General features: G+C 40.2%; 3 protein-coding genes and 1 non-coding gene across 4 annotated transcripts; all 4 read left to right on the top strand.

The window, feature by feature from the left end:
- The first annotated feature begins 751 nt into the window (after window positions 1-751).
- Window positions 752-3,333, top strand: LOC143460855 (synaptogyrin-2-like). The gene is made up of 6 exons (XM_076958509.1): window positions 752-953; window positions 1,050-1,124; window positions 1,222-1,369; window positions 1,626-1,774; window positions 1,970-2,122; window positions 2,249-3,333. The coding sequence occupies exons 1-6, from the start codon at window positions 852-854 to the stop codon at window positions 2,300-2,302; spliced, it is 681 nt and encodes a 226-aa protein (XP_076814624.1). The 5' UTR covers window positions 752-851; the 3' UTR covers window positions 2,303-3,333.
- A 3,784-nt stretch (window positions 3,334-7,117) lies between these two features.
- Window positions 7,118-13,094, top strand: LOC143461128 (palmitoleoyl-protein carboxylesterase notum1-like). Its single transcript, XM_076958921.1, has 10 exons — window positions 7,118-7,306; window positions 7,999-8,268; window positions 8,515-8,663; window positions 9,418-9,478; window positions 9,582-9,646; window positions 10,009-10,247; window positions 11,463-11,658; window positions 11,732-11,882; window positions 12,105-12,152; window positions 12,226-13,094. The coding sequence occupies exons 2-10, from the start codon at window positions 8,003-8,005 to the stop codon at window positions 12,656-12,658; spliced, it is 1,608 nt and encodes a 535-aa protein (XP_076815036.1). The 5' UTR covers window positions 7,118-7,306; window positions 7,999-8,002; the 3' UTR covers window positions 12,659-13,094.
- A 366-nt stretch (window positions 13,095-13,460) lies between these two features.
- On the top strand, window positions 13,461-13,532 carry Trnag-ucc (transfer RNA glycine (anticodon UCC)). Its single transcript has one exon. It is a non-coding gene; the product is annotated as a tRNA-Gly (tRNA).
- Window positions 13,533-16,980: 3,448 nt separating this feature from the next.
- LOC143460898 (3-galactosyl-N-acetylglucosaminide 4-alpha-L-fucosyltransferase FUT3-like) lies at window positions 16,981-20,752 on the top strand. Its single transcript, XM_076958574.1, has 5 exons — window positions 16,981-18,800; window positions 19,053-19,157; window positions 19,231-19,304; window positions 19,397-19,513; window positions 19,610-20,752. Exons 1-5 carry the CDS (start codon window positions 18,450-18,452, stop codon window positions 20,391-20,393), a joined length of 1,431 nt encoding a protein of 476 aa, XP_076814689.1. The 5' UTR covers window positions 16,981-18,449; the 3' UTR covers window positions 20,394-20,752.
- Window positions 20,753-21,084: the final 332 nt, after the last annotated feature.

Consider the following 21,084-nt stretch of genomic DNA (forward strand, 5'->3'; position numbering starts at 1 on the left):
GGAAAGTACAGAAGTTTAGCAGTTTTTGACGAGAATACATACAACAAAAAACAATTTTGGCGTGATGGAAGTTTCAAGTCATTGTTTGTTTAAAATAATTTACTTTTCGAACAATTTATATTTTGTTTGTTATGGCCTAAATCAGCGTAAAAAAAAATTTTATGTGCACATTGCTACGTCTAGTGTGTAGCTATATGCGCAGATGCCACACTTTCAACTATGGTTCATGTGGAACCCCGACTGGCTGTCCGGAAAGTATGGCAGTTTTCGACGAGAAATTAAACGTACAAAGACGCAAATTTTGGCGTGATGGAGTCCACTGAAGCCTTTATTTATTTATTTATTATGAATTGGCAAGAAGGTAAAAAATTAAGCCTGTTATGGCTATGAAGGTTGAACAAAATCAACCTTTTTAGTATCAATCTTTTAGAGATCTATTAAGCTTTGGTAATTTTTCACTTTTTTTAAATTTTCACTGTCTATTATAGTCTATTAGTGAGCAATTAATGTTGCCTTCCATTTAACATTTCCATTTTAAAGTTGTCATCATTGCTATCGGAAACAGTTAGCAATATTGGTCCAAATGTGAGATGTTTGACAGCTCAGACAATGGTAGGCTGGTTGTCTGAGTAAAAAATTGCATTTCAAGACCGAAGCTTTTGGGAAAAGCTTTAATTTTTGTTTTGTTGGTAAAAACAATGAAGTTAACCAGCTTAAGGTGTTGAGGTGCACAGAAAATATTAATTTATTTTGCATCCAAAATCGGCAGATTTAATGAGAATAAAGAAGTGTAATTAGGTTAAGTTATATCTTTCATTTGCAAGCAAGACAGTTGATTAATTCTAGCAAGCATGGATGAAGGTGGTGCGTATGGTGCTGGAAAAGCCGGGGAGCCATTTCATCCGATCGAATTCTTAAAACGACCCCGAACCATCTTAAGACTCCTCAGTTGGGTGAGTCATCACATTCCTCTCCACATCACTTGCTGGAGCATTTGGACTTTTACGTTTCTAGAATAAAAATTATCCTTATTTTTAATTTTTTTTCAGGTCTTTGCAATTATTGTCTTTGGCTGCATCGTTTCAGAGTCGTATGACAAAAAGAATGAATGTATCTTTGGCCAGGTTCAGAATATTATAAACCTATACATGTATAAATACAATTCTCTGATACTTCATCTGCTCTTTCTACTGTTTTTGTGGTTGAAAAACGTTGTTTTAGAACGACAACGCCTGTCATTATGGGGTCGCCATTGGGATCATGGGTTTCATCATCGTCACTGTGTTCTTCGTCGTTGATTTGATATTCCCAAGCATCAGTAGCGCAGAGAAGAGAAAGAAGATTGTGATGGCTGACATGTTCTTCTCAGGTGCTCAGTACCATTAATAATGCGTCGCTTGCTCTAAATTAATATCATGAGGCAAAAGGGAAAATGTTTTATATAAACTGAAAGCTCACACTCTTTGTAGTATAACTAGCATGGAATTTAACATGTTTCCTAAAGTTCTTTTTTCATAACATTATTCTTTAGATTCACTCTGTTGTGTTTAATATCTTTTCTTCTCTCTGTTTATTATAATGTGTTTAAATGACAACTGACTAATATTTGAACAATAACTGTCAAGGTGTCTGGACTTTTCTCTTCTTTGTTGGGTTTTGTTTCCTCACAAACGCGTGGGCTAATCGCCACGCTGCCGATCCCGCCAGCTCTGATTATGGGGCGGATAATGCCAGAGCTGCAATCGCCTTCTTATTCTTTTCAATTTTATCTTGGGTAGGTGCCACCGGTAGTTATTTTACAAACCAAGTGTATAACTAGTTTGAATATATCTTAATTGTACTCAATCAAGTGTCAGTCCATCCCAGCAGTTGGACTATTTTTACACAACAGTTGTGTGAACTACCCTATATTGCTGATGTTCGCGTGTGATGTTTAAAGTCAGCATTGAGCTCACAATGTCTTGTTCAGGGTGGGCTGACCTACATTGCAGTACAAGCTTACAGACAGGGTGCTTTGTCTGCATTTGCTCCGACCTACTCAGATCCAGCTGCAGAGAGTAGCGCCCCCTACACCTCGTTCCCGGGAGCAGCTGAGATGTCTTCGCCATCCTCGTATCAACAAGTATGTCGTATTTTTCTTCTTGTTTACATTATGACAGCTTTTGCAGCAAGATCTTTTTTGAAAGTTTTTAATCGTACTACTGAGTGCATTGGTGCTTAATTTCAAGAGGATATTCTCTCATTTTAGGGCCCGTTTTCACAGGAAGGTGAAAAACCAAGCTACCAAGCTCCTCCTTACTAGTGCAAGTGCATCTTGGCAAATGGAAATAAGTTTGTAGTAAAAACTAAATTAAATTTGTACACCTGGATATATACGTGTGTGAATTGCAGGGTACGACTCCATAGACATCCTGTTTATTTAACTTGTTGTCACTAATGAATTATGTAATGAAGTGAAGGTTGGCGTCGATCTATTTCTCCTGATTTTAAAATTTTATTTCTATTTGTTCAACCTTACATTGATATTGTGATATTTGTTGTGGTGTAGCTTTGAATGGTCGTTGGCCAGTTTCGTGTTAACCAGAGCACAGAGCGTTTAACATAAAATTTCTGGAAAAAAAGGAGAAAAATTTTTACCTTTGCCCTATTGACGTTGCCAAGAACTTTGTCTATAATCACTGAACCTCTAAAAGTTTGATGTCTATTGTGCATAAATATAGTCCCATAGCTTGTGGTGCTTCTTGCAGTTTTCTCTCGACCATAATTTTGCGTTAATGCAGTAAACTGATAATGAGATTCGTGGTTAAATTGAACTTTCCTGAGACATTCCTCATTCCTGCTACGATTTCTTGGCTTGTGGCACGTCATGGTTTTCGTGGGATGTCTTCATAGAGTCACCTGTGATGTCACAATGTCACCTGTGATGTCCACCTTCTTAGAGTTGGTCCATGTACATTTGCATATTTTGTGAACTTTCCAACTCAGTGCTCCGGGTTTTATGAAACCGTTTCTCTGAACATTCTTGTATCTAGCTAATGAAGCATTATCTGGAAAATGTATTGGTAAGGTTATAGACGTGCGCTTGTATTGTGTTTATATGTAGTACATGTTACCATACCTGATAGTTTATCATTGTTTTGTGTCTTGGGTCTGCCGTAAAAATTGTGAAATCAACGATCAAAATTATTTTCCAAATTTTAAACTTGATAAAAAAATGCTGACTGGCTTAAACGTGTTCCCATTTAAAAGCTTCGTGAAAGCTTTTTCTAATCCTTTGTAAATTCTTGCACATTAAAATATTTTGCTCCTTGATGAAATACAACGAACAACCCACGCGCGTGTGTATTATGAGGTCACAATAGGATGGTAACGGGGACAATTTCCGAGTTAAACAGACGCCCGCATCTACTATGCCACTGGTAAACATATCGCTTTGTGACGTCATACTACATTTAGGTGAATGAGGTGGCGTACTGGCGTCCAATCGATGTAGCAGTCGATCGATTCCTTTCACTTTTGATTGTCTTTTTTATTTTAACCTACTTCGCTTGATTAAGGTATTGACCCGGGGTCAGGAGTGAGGTCGACCTGGCAGCTTCTGATTGGTCGGACTCGATGCTCTAGCGAAGTAATTAGTCGCCGAATCGATTTCTTTGTTCAAATATTACGTCATAACATCTGCATTCGCTTTCACATTTTCAAAAGTCAGATACTTCGTCCGCTGTTGCATGGTAAGTGGCATCCGTGTCACTGCCACATTATTTATCACTACAACGCCACACAACGACATCAGTTGCTTCACAATTGAATTGTTTAGGGCTTAGATTAACCTTGTTGCAATCTTCCTTGCGGCGATCGAATCATATTTTATGAAAATATTGCAATGAGCGGAACGAGACAGAAACAAATTTATCCATTGAACAAACCGAGATGTATCGGGTCATGTCTCACTCTCTCGACCAAATTGAAATGAAACGATGTAAAACTGAACTCTACAACAATAATTAACGGATGATGAGGAGGAGGCGATAAATCATGGGCAGTTGCAGGAGAATAAAATGTAAAAGCAAAGAACAACGACACGGCGATGATATGACATGAAAGCAATACGCGCCATAGCAAGGCAGTATGTGTTAAGCGTGAAGCAGGTAACACACCCATCGTGCAACGGAATGACTGATATGGATACGGCCTATACTGTTTACAAAACTAAGATAAGGTTCTTCATATAAAAGTTATTCCACTATCACATACGTCAGATTCGGGTGACCTTGTTTAAGTAACGAGGCTTCGCAGCAAAGATTGCTCCGTTTCTTACCACTAGCGATGGATTATGTTAAAATTCTCTCGCCACTAATTACACCAGCGCAAGATTAGGCTGGAGCGAGTCAATAGAAGTATTTTGAAGCAGCGGAAATCCTTCCATTTGACTTCCAAACATCGCCCCTCTGATGACCACTCAAATCATCCTGCAGATTGAGTGACTGTTGCCTCAGTTAGATTCCTGGGCCCCTGGTTTTAAGCAAAATAAAAACTTGGACATCGCAGTGAAGCATCTTTGCACATTCTTGTGATTTATAATCAGGGCTGAAAAGCTTTTTTTTAAAGTTATACTTCATCAAAACCTCTTGTGGCAAAGAGTCTTGCAGTTTTAGCGCCATGTTGTGCTTAGTGGCTGGAAATATGTAGAATATTTAACCGCTAGATTACATATCGAGACCTTCATGACAATACATTTTAAGTCGAGCACCATTGCGCAAGAGAAAGTCAGTGAAAGCTAAAAAACGAACCTTCTTATAAAACAAGTGACGTGTCCGGTTCGAAATGTGGCTCTTGCTACAAGTAATTGTCTGCAAACATCGCTTTGTGCTTGGACAAGACGCCTCATTTTAATCATACGATTCATTAAACTCTTCAACTTGCACTATTCCCTCACTTATTCACACGTCATTGACGCCAGTGCGTCATACTGAGAAGGGCAGGTTTGACGACATTTGCCCTGAAGTAAGCGTCGTTTCCATTGGCAACAAATAGGCAGAGCGTTCTTGGTGACGTCACGTAGGCTACTTATTTAGCAAACGCGACATTTCTTTAAAAAGTTTTGCGTTCTTTTAACACTGCCTTGCTTGATGTCTGACGTCAGGAATCTGTAACCACTTTGCAGATTGATTGACGTCAGATTGCGCGCGTAATTGCGAAAATTTTATCGTTGCCAAAAAAATGTTAATGACAATGTTTTCTGCTTTTATTTAGGCAAAACGACTAAAAAGTGGTCACTTTACGATAATTTCTCCTCGTTTCGATCAACAGCGCGACTGACTTCAATGAGAAATGCGTCTTTATCTAAATTTCATCAAATTTTTTGGTAATTGAAGCGAATTTACGATGTTTGCTTCAATCTTTCTATTTCCGAGTTTAACAGCGCTCGCAATTTGCCAAACTTATATCTTACGTCACCGCACAAGCGGTCGGTTTTACTTCTTCGTTCACAAATCGCTTTAAATCGTGGTGTCCTGTCACAAGTCACTTCCACTGGGCGTTTTCCACGGATGTGGTCGAATGTGACACCGACCATCAATCAGGTTTAGCTGCAGTCCAACCAACTTGTAGTAGTGTCATAACGAAGCGTCGTGTTATAGCCAAGTCCCAGGGAACGGCGCAGACAAGAAGCTCATTGTGCGAAGGTCGGAGATGAAAGTTGAATGGATAAAAGAATTTTGACTTGCAGGCAAATTAAGTGGAAAATACCGGGTTTTTAAACAATCGGCTTCTATACTTTTGATCGGCGAAGGTCGGTTAAGGTTTGAGAAAGCTTCTGATTTAAACTCAGTGCGATATGACGTCACCAATAGAGAAGATTTCCTCAGATTCGATCAGAAATACGAGAGCTCTCAATTTCAGTTTAAGTTGTTTACTAGAAAAACTTTATTTTGACTTTATGGGAAGTTGGATAATTTGAAGCGGTCTTGGATCGATTTTTCGAGCTGGGTTCGGCGACTTTTGTAGCAAAATCAGGTTGATCTCGGTTTTAAAAGTTTGAACAGAAGCTTACACTGTGGATGGTTTGATAAATTGTTCCCAGTGTTTGGAGTTGGCGAGTGTTTTTGTTCAAAAATTTAAATTTAGGTTTGACTTATGAGAAGCCAGACAATCCACAAAACTGTGTTTTGACTGGCCGCTGTATACACCTAAACTGACGTCAGCAAGAAAATATGCTCCGTCACTATGCCTTTATTGTGACGTGACTTTGACCTGGTGGTAATTGATGTTTATGGGAGATTTATAAGACGCGTGGAAAGTCGTCCTTTGTGCTCGATCCACCGCTAATGCCAGCAGCGGTAAACATGCCTGCCCGTGTGCAGCCATGCGTATTACGACGCGATAAAAGAAACCGCCGCAAAAGTGACGTAACAATCGCTTTCATGTATCTCGATTGAAGAGGCCGCTGATCGAAGAAGATCGCGGCAAAGTCGATTGGAAATCTGCGCCCGACAGATGAGAAGCGGTGGGGGGAAGGTTGAGGGATTTTCGTCAAAATATAAGTCGATGCAGAAAGCGGAGTCAAGATTAGATTACGAGAGCTTAATTTCGTCCGAGGATCGCGTCGTCGTCTGTCGACGAAAACCCGGATAATTGGGGCAGGTTCCATATTGGGGGGGCTGATTAGTTGAGCGTATTTATAAATTCCAGAAAATCGCTTTGAGACCGAATAAATCAAACAATGGAGCAGAAATGCAAGAGCCGTTTGATCCGCCGCCGTCAACTTCCTGCTAACGCTTTGATCTCGCCCCTCGAAGAACATTAAAGGCGGGGCCGACCGCTGACTAATTCCCAAACTTTGAATCCGCTCATTTCCAGAATGCCTATTTTCGACTTGTTACGTCATTTCCTTTGTGTGAGCAGTAGTTGGTGTGCTTGTCAGTGACGTAACAACGAAAGTTTAGAAGTGTGCTGGTTAAGTTTAAGTTCAGAGAGATCCAGCTCTTAAGGCCAGAAGCTGAATTCTTTTTGTAGAAAGAAAATTTAGAAATAAATATGGCACTGGCTGGAAATGAAAATTGTTTTCTGCTAAATGCTCATTATTGCGCAAATGCTGCGTTAATGTTTGCAGCCAGTCAAATTACGAATGTTGCAATTAATATTATCTTCTTGGTAAAAGATCGCGTCTCAACTTTCAATCTACATAAATTTTTAACATATTTGTGACTTGACTTATTCGCAGAGATTGTTTTGATTTTTTAATAAACTTCATTCGACAACTGTCAAATTTCCAAAAAGAAGAAACAAAGACAAAGAAAGAGTTTAGGTGAGATTTTGTTCAAAGTTAGCATCATCTTCAGTTTATTTCTTGTATTTAACTGTTTATTAATTCGATATTTATAATAAATACAACGCTCACAACAAATAAGCGCCTTTGACAAATAAAAGCGGTTGATGATTATATAACATCATGACATAAGTGACCAGGACTGACAATAACCAAAAGACATTTTATTTAAAACAAGTGATGAGTGAGATGTTTATGAGGCGATTGCCTCCCCAAATAATTTTCTTACAAGCAAGGGGATCCCCCTCTCTCTACAAGTCTCCAAGTCTTAGGACTACTTTTGAAGTCGGGTCGGAAGATTTAGTTGAAAGAAAAGCTGCTTTGTGATCTCACAAAGGAGCTTCCTCGTTGACTCGCGTGCGCCTAATTCCAGATCTTGATCCATTTCGCAAACACGACTCGCGCGCGCTCTGTCATGTAACTTCAAAGCACCGCGCACTTTGATTGACGGATCAAGCCAGGATCATATAGCCTGTGCCTCGAAGCGTGACCGTTTCTTTGGTCGGGGAAGCACCGCTATATTCATCACAATTTAGCAATTGTCTTGTAAATCGACGTTGCCCGCGAATTCGCCGTACAGAAGCGATTAAGAAGAAAAACTAGCATCAATTAGTTTTCAATGTTTTGAAAAACAACTTGTGGATAATTTACCTTTTTTCTTCATTTTTCAGCGACATGATCTTCGCTTCGTTCAACATCGCGCTAATCGTTATAATTGCGCTGACGTCAGCGTTGCCATCGCAACACAATCGTCGCTCGGTGCCTGGGGTCGGGGATCAGCCGGAGGTCGTGGTCCGGGGTCGTCTTGAGGAGGAGAGAAGGCAGCTGAATGGGGAAACGAACTTGGGGGCGGAATGCATCAATTTCTCGCAGCCTAAGATGGGGCTCTTCAAACTAACCGGGCGGGATTCGGCCAAGTGCAACGACGGCACAGATGCCGGGTGAGCTGTCAAACGCCACTGGTTGTCGAGGCGTAAATCGTCAAGAGTTACCGCTCACGCACAGGACGAACGGTTGAGCCGAAGCAACGAACTTTCCAGCTTTTCGCTCTGACGTCCGTCGCGCGTGCGCAGTTGGATTCTTTGCGTTTCGTCATTTTTCAACTATCACTGTGATACCCGCAAACGTTGCTTGTAGTTATTTTCCACTCTGTGACGCAATAACTGATCGCGTTATGTTTGTCCCAGATATTATCTCCTCCGACGCCCATCGAGCAGGAAGTGGATCATCTATCTGCAGGGAGGATGGTATTGTGCGGATGAGGAGAGCTGCAAACTGAGGATGGCTCAAATCCCGTCTCTCACCGGATCAGCATCCTGGAGAAATTGCAAGACAGGTTCGTAGCGTGATGAAGATTTATTTTCAAGCGGATCTTTTTGTCCTCGGCGACACAGAGACCACAGCGGCCAATCGCTTATGGAGCATTGTAGTTGAGCCGAATGTTTGACGGTGAACGCGACTGTGCTCGAGAAACATTTTAGACAACTTTCAACTTAAAAACAACTCTCAGCTTATCTTTTTCGGGCGACCGCAAGAAACATGCTAGGTGGTCGAACTTTGTGACATAACAATGAGGAAGAACACACGTTATGCCGTCACAAAGGGGCTTGCCTTGGCGAGGGAACAGAAAGTCGAAGCATGCCAGGTTAAATTAGTAATCTTGATTGGCTTATCAGGTCACGTGAGTGCAATGAATGGCCCGATTGTTAGACAATAATGACGCAACGGTGAAGAACATGCAGCAGGGATAAGGGTCAGAGAGTCCTGACTATAATAAGACTCTGAGTCATATTCTCCTTTGAGGCCGAAATAGAAAGGTCAGTTTAGATGTTGCGCAAAGGTCGCGGCGTAAATGTTGCTGTAAACCGGGACAGGTTAGAAATAATTTCGATTTGACTTCAATTTAATTTCTTCCTCATTCGAATAACTTTCACACGTGATACAAACAAACAAAAATATTGTGTTATTATTGTCAATATTTTTGTTCATCTTGAAAGCGGAAATTCTCAAAAATGGCGATTTCACAGAACATGGTGTTTGATGTTTATATTTTATGCACGTGACCGCTACATTTTTGATTTCCTTTTCAGGCGATGGTATCATTTCCATGTCATCAACAGTTAATCCTCACCTTTATGACGCAAACATGATGTAAGTGCGGCTTCTTAATTTAATAATATTTTGCAGATACAAATAAAAGTACTTTGTTAAAAAACATTAGCGCACAGTAAACCCCGCTTTGTGATTTGTGCAGTTACATTCCTTATTGCTCGAGCGATGTTTGGTCTGGAACCGTAAGAAATCGCATCTTAGGAGACAGTAAGTTTAAAAGTTGTTGTTACGGGATAATTTAGTTTATCACAAAAAATCATGGATTAATTTCAACCAAGACACCAAATTTAACCATTAATACACCGTAACGTTTAAATTCAACATTTTACAAAAAAAAAGGTGAAATGGTCGGATTTTGTTTGTTAAATTCTGCCACAGACTATTTCTTATGTTGTTTGTAAAAAACTGAAATTCGTTTTTCCCCACACCAAGTGGCAACCACGTTCAAAATGGCGTGTGGCGGAGCCAGTTACATTAAAATTAGTCAAGCTTAGTTGTTTAGACGGGCTATATGAAATAAACAAACAATAAACTTATGTTCTTCAAAAAATCTTTCGTTTTCTTCATAGTGGCCTTCAGCTTCATGGGCTCCGCCATCGTCGAACAAGTCGTGCGAAGACTGATTCATAACCATGGTATGCTTGAAGCCACTAGTGTAGTGATGGCGGGCAGCAGCGCTGGAGGAACGGGTGTTTTGTTGAACATCGACCGGGTTCAAAGAGTTTTAACTTCGGCGGAAATCGATGTTCGTGTCCGGGGTGTGGTCGACTCGGCGTGGTACCTGCTGCGGCCGGACATGGAAAATGACGTGAGTTGATTCACATTGAACTGGATGTCTTGTCTCATAAGTGTAGCTATTTCTGCTTCTGTGCCGGCCTGTTTGTTTTCATAACCCTTGCAAACACCAAAAGTGTTTGCAAACTCAAAGAGTTTTGTTTTGGCGGGGGCTGCGATCCTTTCCTTGTTTGCTGCAGCTTGTGACGTACACCATGTCTCTTTTGCTGTGAGGATTGAGAAAATAGAAAAAAAACACGTCCATTATCACGCCCCATAACATCTAATATTCTTCACCTAAAAGTAACCTATACTTCGAAAAAAAGGACAGAAAAATATTTACCTTTTTACCTCGCTTAGACGTCACAGGGGAATCTGTTACATGGAGTTGCGTGATAGTCTCACAACAGCGGAGTGATTTCATCCGATGTTTACCGCTCTGATATCAAACAATTGGTGGATTGTGACGACATATTGAACTAATATGATGTAACGAAAGCGTTCGAAAAGGTCATTTAAGGTCATTAGTGTTTTCATCAGAAGCAATCTTCGGATTCAAGGAATCTTTGCGTTTTCAACACGAACAAAGATCAATTGTTTTCAAACAATAATTTCACGCTTCCGTGCGCATCAAAGGATTTGAGTTCGCTGAAATGAAAAGCACTACGTGTCTATTATTGCATCTTCTTCAAAAGTTTCTTGAATTCACCGACCTCGACCCAAACAGGCAGTTTTGCGAACTCTCATGATCAAAGAGTTCGAAGAACAGATTATCAGGGATTAGGCGGTCGAGATAATACACTTTTGTTTGTCCGTTTGTCTTCTTCCTTGATGCAGCACATTACGTCATACGAACGTCATTAAACTCATTTGGATATTTTTAAGAACGTCCTCATGACGTCATTTCTACAGTTTTCTAAAATTCGGAAACAATTATCACTGGTCAACACGGTTTTTGCGGCAGATTGTATTTGGGTCTTTTTTACTTAATTTCGGGGCGCTGAATCCGAATCTGGCGTTATTTTGTGAATTTGATCAAAATTTGATCAATTTATGAAATTGGGCAAAATGCACAGCGAAAAAACCTGACGTGATAGAGCAATTCTGAGCTCAGAATTGGATTCAGCAACCAAAACTTAGCCTAAATCAATCATCAAAGTTCATGCCGCAAAATTTTTTTTTTGTTTTTGTAGACCAGTAATTATCCTCACTCATTTAAAATGGAATTTTAATCGCGACTTATTTGCAGAATTACTGCCGAGGCGTCACGGCGTGCTCTCCGGTTGCCATGCTTAAACGTGGCGTTCATTTGTGGCGTCCTAACATGCCACCGGGCTGCCTCAATCAGCAGAAATCTTTGATTTCTATGAACTCGCCGAGGTCGTCCATGCGTAACAAATCCTGGAAGTGCTTTTTCGGTCACGTGGTTTATCCTCATATCAAAGGTGATTTGAGCGCTTTATTATGACGTAACAAACGAACAACGACAAGTGTTTTTAGCAGTTTCGTGTGTTACAGCTGACGTTTTCGTGGTCCAGATGCTTTTCGACGAGGTCCAGTTCCTGAGCGACCGCGTCAGTGTGTGGCAGTTTCCAGGTCCCATAACGCAACTGCAGTCGTACATTTACAAACTGTACAGAGACGTAAAGGCGAGCTTGATCGATGTCGGGTAAGCTTTGAGTCAACTTCGAACTCTTTAAGCTTAACACCTGTCAAAATGTTCCGGTTGTTCAGCAGCGTCAGCTAGCGGCAGATAGATAAAAACATTTTCAGAATTTATTGGATGCAAGTTTCTTCGATAAAGATGGGAACTCAAATGCAATTTATCCTGGATCTATGTCATAAGTAAGTCTTTTTCTGATTTCAGTAACCATCTCTTATTTATTTTTAGCGGAGTTTTTGCCTCGTCATGCGTCGGACACGCCATTTTGACTAGCAGGTGAGAGTTGAACACGCGCGTCACAACATCTATGAGAAATTAACTCTTTAACTTTTGTCGTCTTGTTCTTAAGCGATTGGTCTGAAGTCGCCATCTCACACGTTCGTCTCCCCGACGCCATCCAGTGTTGGGAATTACGTCACGGCGGCACAAGCGAACAACCAACCAACAACCGACCAGAAGCGCAAACTCGACCAGATTTTTATGACACAATAAATGAAACAAGTGACGTAATAATGCCGGAAGGAAGTCAAATGTATCAGGAGTATTATTACGAGGAGGCGCACCTTGACCCCGACACGTGTCAGGATAAGGTCATTGACCCGTGTTCGTTGCCCCATTGTAACCCCAGCTGTCCCCCGCTCTATCACCCGAATAGCTACCGAGAGATCAACGCCGTCCAGCTGAATAGAGACTACCTCGGCATAGACATCTCATCGATGGCGGGTCAGCTGAATATGAGCGTCAACGAGCTGTTGAGAATGATGAGTGACGTATACGACTGATGACGACTGGTTTGGACCACGTCACTACCTCACAATAAAACTGTTTGCACGGATTCGATGACGTATGAAATATACCTCATCAATATCTTTTACGTCATTGGGAATCCCCCTTCGCCTTTTGCAAGGAGGGTTAGGTGTATAAGCCATTTCAAATTTAAAGTCGACCGTTAAAACAACTATTCCCAGTCTTTTAGAGACTTTGTACGAACAATAGAGATCAAAAAAAAATCCCCGTCCAATTCGTGTTTTAAGTTTTAGCAATTTGTGGAATCTCTTTGTCTTTAAGTTCAAAATTTTCTGTAATTGTCTTACATAGAAATCTCTATTTATTTTAATTTGATGAATTTTGTGTACAATTTTTGTTTATTTTTATTTCAATTATTTAACCAAGTTCGATTAGCGCCTAATGTTAACCTCTTCTTTGTACGATAGAGTCACCGTGTTGTTGATTTACATTTCTTTACGAAATACAATTTTTTGCAAACAAACGTTTTAAAAAGACAGAAGGTGAAAAAGTTATTAATATTCACTGAGATGGTCAAACGAAATTTCTAAGAAAATTCATTTACAAGAAGGCGGACATATTTAAACGATTTATAAGCCCACTATATCGTCGCAGTCATTTTTGAACTAGAACTGCTAATAAAAAACTAAAAGTATTTCCTAGACATTGAAGAAAACTGCAAGTCTAAGTTAAAAACCCTAATAAATGTTGTGCAACATTTCAAATGACTCAAGAAACAAACCACTGTAACTTCGACTGCTCATATAAGATTGTCAAATAAGATACGTGTAGCTCGTTGCGTCGATGGTGTAACGGTTAGCATTGGTGCCTTCCAAGCACTAGTTCCGGGTTCGACTCCCGGTCGACGCAATCCATTTTTTTCAACAATCGTCAGGTATCAGGTAGAGTAACTTTATCAAAATGATTTTCGTCACAAATGAATTTGGCCTACTTGTGAAATAAACTACATTTTCAACCAATCAATGGTTTTATTTTTCTACAAAGCATTTCAACGCAAACGTTTACCGCGTCCTCATGGCACTTAACTAAGCGTATAATGCTTCTTGTTGTAGAAGAAATGTTGATTCCAACTCTCACCATTTCTTTGTTATCGGAAATCACTCACATGCGTTTTCAATTCTTCGGATAAACATTTCGTTGAAGGACTCAGATGAACCCATACCGTGCAAGAAGACTAATGACATTGTGACTAAACTTACTAAAGGTTTGTATCGATTGATGCCTACGTCACAGAGGATGGACTGCCGGATTAAAAACGTCAAAGGCGACTGACTACGAGCAATTTACAAAGATGTAAATTTCAAAACTAATCTCTAACTGACCTCAAACAAAGTATTTCTGTAGTTTTTGGTGCAACTCTGTCATTTTATATTTTCAAAGCATCTCCCAAGCTCAAAAATTTGGGTAGCAATGGTACCTTGCTATACAGTAGAATTTATCACGTAAGAAGTGGTACGAGTAATGTGAATTATATCATCGTCAATTATGTCAGGCTTAGCCTAGGGTTACCATACGCCCGGAATTTCGGTGTTGGAATCTGTGTCCGGAAATAACGTGTTCTAATGTATGAAGTTCTAGCATCTAGTAAGTTATGTTTAACTTGAAATAATGTGCACGTGTTGTGAAAATGATAATTTCAACTTTCTGCGGACTTCAAGGCCTATCGGGTAAAAGGCCTCGCCCAAGCGTCAGTCTAGTGTGATTTTTCAGTTAACTTTGCTTTGTGACATAATAATTTTCATTATTTAATAATTATGCGAATTGGTTTTTTTTTTCGAGTCATTTAACTAGGTGAGTGTTTTTGTGTGATCAATTTTGCTGTTTGCTGTATAGTGACCAGACCTACCTTCGTATTTCGTAACTTTTAGGTGGTGTGTGTAGCAAAGTTGGTCTTATTTATTTAAGCGGAAAAAGATCTTAATAAAACAGAAAGTTGTTGGACTAAACCAGGGATGTCCAACCTGCGGCCCGCCTGAGATTTTTGTGCGGCCCGCTAGTCATTTTCACTCCAAAAGTATGTACTTCATGTACCCATTTTTCTTGAAATTTAATAGGTTCTGCGGCCCATTCAATTATTTCAAGTGACAATGCGGCCCACTATAATAAAAGGTTGGACATCCCACTAGACTAAACCAATGTGGCAATCCTGTGCTTTTTTCCCTCTGTGACAGTGATGCTGTCTTGCGGAAAAAACGAGCGTTTGGTTTGATAAGACGTAAAAACATAGGCTACTGAAAAATGCCGCAAAGCTCGGTGTCCCGAAAGGTGGTCATTGAGGCCGTCAGGAATTTGGCCTTTTCAGATGTGGTGAACCTAGCTGAGCCTATAACCAAGTGTTGTTCAGTGCAGCCAAATGTTGGAGCCTTTTGGAGTGCTTTGGTTGGTGTTGAGTTCATAGGCGTAACTAAATATGTTAGGCCTAATCGTTTGGTGATTGGTTGCTTTGGTTGGTGTTGAGTTACACTCATAGTTCATGGTCACGTGGTTATAACTTGAGGCTTTCTGGCTTTATTCGACGAGTCTCGTATCTATCGGTCGTGAAATATTCCGCAGCCAGAATTCTGATATTATTGAGCTTGCATTCAACTCGACAAAGTTTGTCCATTTAAAGATTCATTTTATTGACATCGCGATATATTCCAATTCCACTAAGACTAGAACAAGATCACAAAACACAGGCTTGAGTAGCAGACTGATTACAGTAGAACAGTAATAATAATAACGAATTATTTTAGGTGGCAACCCATATTAATATTCACAGCTTTTCTGGTTAGTGCAGGAAGTCACGTCACAAAGAAATAAACGTATACGCGACGTGCAGTGTAGTCGTTAAAAATTACTTGCAGGCCAATTACAATATTTGACAGGCAATTTATATCTTGCGAAAAATGCAAACATGTGGTTACTGACTTCACATAATTGTATTCAATATTTTGTTTCACTGTTAATTTGCAACTGTTCATACCTCCTACGTCATAGGATATTTATCGTGTGATCGCGTTTATATCATGAAGCACTACGAGCAAGTGGTTGCGCGTACAAGCACAAACAATAAGCGCCATTATTAGAAATAGAAAGAGTGGGAAATGCAACTTGAAAGGACATTTCCATTTCTCGGTTAAGTGATGACCGCCCAATTATAGTCGGCAGATGAGCACCCCTTCTCATGTCCTTCACATAGGAGGTGAACACGAGGATATCAAACCTTCCAATAGAACTAAGGCTACCAAGACACCATTGGTAAAGAAACCGGCAAAAGTAACTTCAACATTTCAGATGGTGAGTGTCATTGTGGTATTTTGGTCAATTACTTTCAAATTTCTCAGCATTGGTTACAACATTACAAACCACAAATGCTAGACACTTTTATTGGTGGTACGCTTATAAGAGATATCTCGAAATGTTCAATCGTGCACTAGCTCACTTGGGGCATAAAACGAAACTACTTGTAAAATGTTTTGAGTAATATCGTGTGTTCGCATTCACTTTCATCAGCCGCTATCGGCAGTGAAACGACGAAGTCCACTCTATTATAGCCAGGAACATCCCTATAAATTACTTTGACGGTTGACAGTTCCAGTTTTCCTATCCAACAGCAGTTATGTAACTGTATATATACATACATAATAACTATATAGATTGCACACAAAGCCAGTGTTTTTTCAAAAGCACAGCCTTCCTTATAACTTTATAAGTATGGCGTCACCATCGCAGTTCTTAACTCCGAGAATAAAAGTTATTATGACGCCATAATAAGCAGAATAAATAGTGTTGGTTCGAAAACTTACCAACCGAACAACAAACTTAAACCGAATGCTGCATAGTTCAAGTGGTTTTAGGCGAAGATTGTCGAGAGTCATCTATACGAAATCAGTGGCGTACCGTAACGTAAAAATTTGGCATCAATCCGGACCATTGATGCCAAAAGGAATAAAGAAATCTAAAAAATACACTGCGCAAGTAGTAATCAATGGTTAATAAATGGTTAGAAATCAATGGTTAATAAATGGTAATAAATGGTTAGTAATCAATGGTTAATAAAATAATTTCAACAGAAAGATGAACACGCAGCGATAGGAATTTACCAAAATTGTTTCGAGCAAAGTTCTCTATTGTTACGTCATAGAACACTCAACAACGTCGAAGTTCGAAAATAGGCATAAGCAAACGCATTCTATGGACGAGACCTCCGTTTTACGTTTTTATTGAAGCTGACAATGACAATTATGACAATTACTATGACAATTCAAGCTCACAACAGGAAGATAAATTTGTGACGTATGCACAGAACTGACCACAACCGCGAAAGCTCAGCGGTCCCGAACGGCGACACTGATGCTCTAAGAGCGATTAAAGTGCTCTCAAAGCACGTTGCACGTGACAAGGAAAACACTGTTTTGCTGACGTCACATGATGACCTCGCGTCACGCGAAAGTGCTTATGCCTCGATTTGATGATTTCCTGGACAGCTTGTTCAAGCCAGAAAGTAGCAGAAATAGTTGAAAGTCTAAAAGTGTTGTGAAATAGAGCAGTAAATCTAGTTCGCGCGTTATTTATGAGAAAGTATTTGCAAGAGAATGTAGAATCGATGAGTTTTGAATAAATTTGCCGTGAGCTTCGTTTTATTTCATTCCCTTTGATCTGAACAACCTGAACGAGCTGTTGGCTTGATATAAGTCATAGTGAGTTACGTCTAGCATGTATAGAGGATGCAATGAGCGCAACGAAGAAACACTTTATAAAGAAAAACATTTTTCAAACAACATTAACAACATAAAGAAGCTTCTTATAACAATGAGTGAATACCAGGCCTATTAGGCTACCCCATGAAATTCGATTTTCGCAGCAGCAGCAGCAGCAGCAGCAGCAGCATTAACAAGTGAAAGAGGACAACTCTTTGTGACAACAACAACACAGCGTGTTCCAAGGGAGGCTACATCCCTTGTTAAGATAAAGAAGCTGGTCGATATGTTTCCAGCACAGGAAGGATGCAAAGTGGTTACACATCACGCCTGTTAGTTACCAGTTAGAAGGTGGAGACATTAGGTTAAGTCGTTTTACTCAGCGCCTTTATCTAAAAGCGGCATGCTGGTGAAATTGATACATGCGCCATATTGACTTGAAAGACTGTTGTCAGATTACAAAAGGTCTCTGACGGTCTCAACGGAATGAGACGTCATGCACTGTTGGAGTCAAGAAAAATTTCGGTTTAAAAGGGGCGGAGGGGAATATTGAAAAGCACCGGGGCGTAAATAATAGCAAGTTGCAAGGCGGTGAGAAGGACTTTCTGTGTTGAAGAGACGTCGCGATGAGATAGATTGGATAAATGGGACAGATGAATATTTGATGATCAGCAGACACGTGACAATTGAACAATACTTGCCTTGACCATGACGTATAATAAAAGAGCGAGCGAGGACAGAGCCAGTATTTTTGCGACGATTCATTCATTATACAGACAAAGAAAGTGACGTAATTCAGGGATTCACGGTTTTAAATGTAGATTATCCATCGCGTTAATTAACGTAAATTCCTCCCAGGTCACATACCCAGGCTGCAGCAAAGAGAAGCATCTAAATATAATGGCGATAGCGATCACAAATGACTGAGTTGTTTTCACAGAGGCCATGACTAGTAGAGCAAATGAAAATGTCGCGGTCCGGAAGGCGAACTAAACCAGGCGTAAAATCCCACGGCGAAACGAACTATTTGAAGAAATAAAAACACTTCTAACTACAACCCTTGACTCTCCACGCTTAAATAGTCATGGCGCGCTCTATGAACGGGACTAAGGTTGTGGGATTTGTATTTGCTGTGTACGTCGTGTTGGTCAGTCTGTCCTACTTCAGTCCTCGTTTAACTCTTAACGCCACTGGACCGAAGAAATTTTATCCACTTCCAATGGAAAGGCCCCTGTCTGATGAAGAGTTAGAAACCTCTCCAGAAACCTCTTCAGACGAGTTAGAAACCTCTTCAATTGGAATCAAGATGCCAGCAGAAGAGCTCATCCTTCCACCCAATTCATTCAAAACAAATTTCACGGAATCAAAGAGTCCACATCAACTCAGTGAAGATGGAAATAGACTGAACGCGGCGTTGGAAGAGGCACAGGAACAGGTGGACGACACTTTACAACGCAGTCGATGTGTATTGTAGCTTATCAGAATAACAACATGTTGGTTGCATCAGTTATCAATAGCTAAGTCGAGGAGTATAAAATGATCCCTACAAAAGTAAGGGTCGTAGATTGAAACAAGATTCAACCCCGTAGGCCCACATAAGTAAACGAAAGACTTGCGAAATGTTTCACAATTATGAAATTGGTTTCATTATAAAAACTATTCATAAATTGTTATTGTTTATTTTTAGTATGACATCATAGCCTGGGATGCACCGTTCGGCTCAAAGTGGATACCAAACAACATAATAACTTCAAAATGTGGCAACTGCCAGTTTTCTTACGACAGAAGTAAGGTCGGTTGGGTCTGAGTAACCATATGAAAGACAAAAAGTCAACTTAACTTTAAAATTTCCTTGTAATTTCTAGATAAATGATCCTTCAACAAAAGCGATCATCTTCCATTTCAACGAGGCAAGAATCTCTAGAATGCCAAAACAGAGGTTTGTTGTTTTCTTGTAAATTTAACAATTTATGTCAGACAGAAGCGACATGTTACTTATATTTTATGCTTATTACGTGGACATATTCACAGACGAACAGACCAACATTACATCTGGTTCAGTTGGGAGTCGCCAGTCGCGCTAGGAACGCTTCGTGGTTTAACTTTGAAGGAGTTTGATGACGTCTTTAACCTCACTATGACGTACAGGTATGACAAAAACATACAGAAGATAAAAACCAGTGTACAATATTTTCAATTTAAACCAAAAAATGAAGTCCCTTTTCATGGAACTACGTCATACAGGCGAGACTCTGACGTCTACTTCCCCTATCAAACGACTGAAAACATTTTGCAAAGAATTCACAGCCAAAGTTCTGAGAATCTCCAGCATGACTTAGATGAATTGATCAAGAGCAAGCGCAAGGTGGCGCTATGGATTGTAGGTAACTGCGGGAGCACGCCGGGAGCTCGGGCGAGGATGAAATACTCGCAGCAACTGGTGAAAGCCGGACTCGACTTAGATCGAAGAGGAGGGTGCTTTCCCAATGCGCCAAAAGTCCTTCCAAAACACAAGAGAGCTACACCTAGTTGGGACAACTTTTTAAGGCCGTACAAGTTCTACATGGCGTTCGAGAACGCTTTCTCATGCAACGATTACATAACAGAGAAGTTTTTTCTAAACTCCCTGACCCACGGACTGGTTCCTGTCGTCTTGGGAGCGAAGAAGTCGGACTACGAGGCCGTGTCCCCGAAACATTCTTTTATTTATGCGGATGACTTTGAAAACGCAGAGAAACTTGTCGAGTATCTCCGCTACTTGGACGGGAACGACACAGCATACAGGGAGTACCTGGCCTGGCGTACACACGACCCTGAGGAGATGCCATATCACGGTAGGGCGGTGGGACTGTGTCAGCTTTGTCGGATTTTGCACGGAATCAACGTCGACAACAAATATCATGAAAACTTTGAAGAAAAATACTCAGAGATTCCCTTATATGGTCATCCTAAGAAACCTAGAATCGTTCATTCTTTAAGAAACTGGTTTTATGGAAATGAAGATAAGAAATGTATAAGTAATTACTAGCGTCATTTTTATTGAAATGACAATAACATTTCAGTTTTTCATCAAATATTTCCAGTTTTCAAAGTCTGCTGCCATCATGGGGAAAGTTGGCAGCTCAATTTTGTGTTTTCTAGATCCGTTTTACTATTGTGTTGTTTTTACAGTTTCTGTCTTTTCCAATTTCTACCAGCTTACGTACACCATAAAGGTTGCAATGAATTTGTTGAACAATTGAAAAGAGCCGAACGCGGTTTCTATATCATCGTCTAAACATTTACGAAAATATTACATTTAATAATATTACACGTTAATAGCAAAACCTTTTACTCAGCGCCTTTATCTAAAAGCGGCATGCTGGTGAAATTGATACATGCGCCATATTGACTTGAAAGACTGTTGTCAGATTAGGAAAGATCATTGACGGTCTCAAAGGAATGAGACGTCATGCACTGTTGGAGTCAAGAAAAAATTCGGTTTAAAAGGGGCGGAGGGGAATATTGAAAAGCACCGGGGCGTAAATAATAGCGAGGTGCAAGGCGGTGAGAAGGACTTTCTGTGTTGAAGAGACGTCGCGATGAGATAGTTTGGTCAGATAAATATTTGATGATCAGCAGACACGTGACAATTGAACAATACTTGCCTTGACCATGACGTATAATGAAAGAGCGAGCGAGGACAGAGCCAGTATTTTTGCCGAAATTCATGCATCATA

This window comes from Clavelina lepadiformis, chromosome 5 (genome assembly GCF_947623445.1).
Source record: "Clavelina lepadiformis chromosome 5, kaClaLepa1.1, whole genome shotgun sequence".
Taxonomy (NCBI): Eukaryota; Metazoa; Chordata; class Ascidiacea; order Aplousobranchia; family Clavelinidae; genus Clavelina; species Clavelina lepadiformis.

Coding starts and splice junctions, on each gene's coding strand:
- LOC143460855 (XM_076958509.1), top strand. CDS start 852: ATGGATGAAGGTGGTGCGTATGGTGCTGGAAAAGCCGGGGAGCCATTT. Junction 1,370..1,625: donor GGCTGACATGTTCTTCTCAG/GTGCTCAGTACC, acceptor ATAACTGTCAAG/GTGTCTGGACTTTTCTCTTC. Junction 2,123..2,248: donor CGCCATCCTCGTATCAACAA/GTATGTCGTATT, acceptor CTCTCATTTTAG/GGCCCGTTTTCACAGGAAGG.
- LOC143460898 (XM_076958574.1), top strand. CDS start 18,450: ATGGCGCGCTCTATGAACGGGACTAAGGTTGTGGGATTTGTATTTGCT. Junction 18,801..19,052: donor TGGAAGAGGCACAGGAACAG/GTGGACGACACT, acceptor GTTTATTTTTAG/TATGACATCATAGCCTGGGA. Junction 19,514..19,609: donor AACCTCACTATGACGTACAG/GTATGACAAAAA, acceptor TACGTCATACAG/GCGAGACTCTGACGTCTACT.
- LOC143461128 (XM_076958921.1), top strand. CDS start 8,003: ATGATCTTCGCTTCGTTCAACATCGCGCTAATCGTTATAATTGCGCTG. Junction 9,647..10,008: donor AAATCGCATCTTAGGAGACA/GTAAGTTTAAAA, acceptor TTTTCTTCATAG/TGGCCTTCAGCTTCATGGGC. Junction 11,659..11,731: donor GGTTTATCCTCATATCAAAG/GTGATTTGAGCG, acceptor CGTGTGTTACAG/CTGACGTTTTCGTGGTCCAG.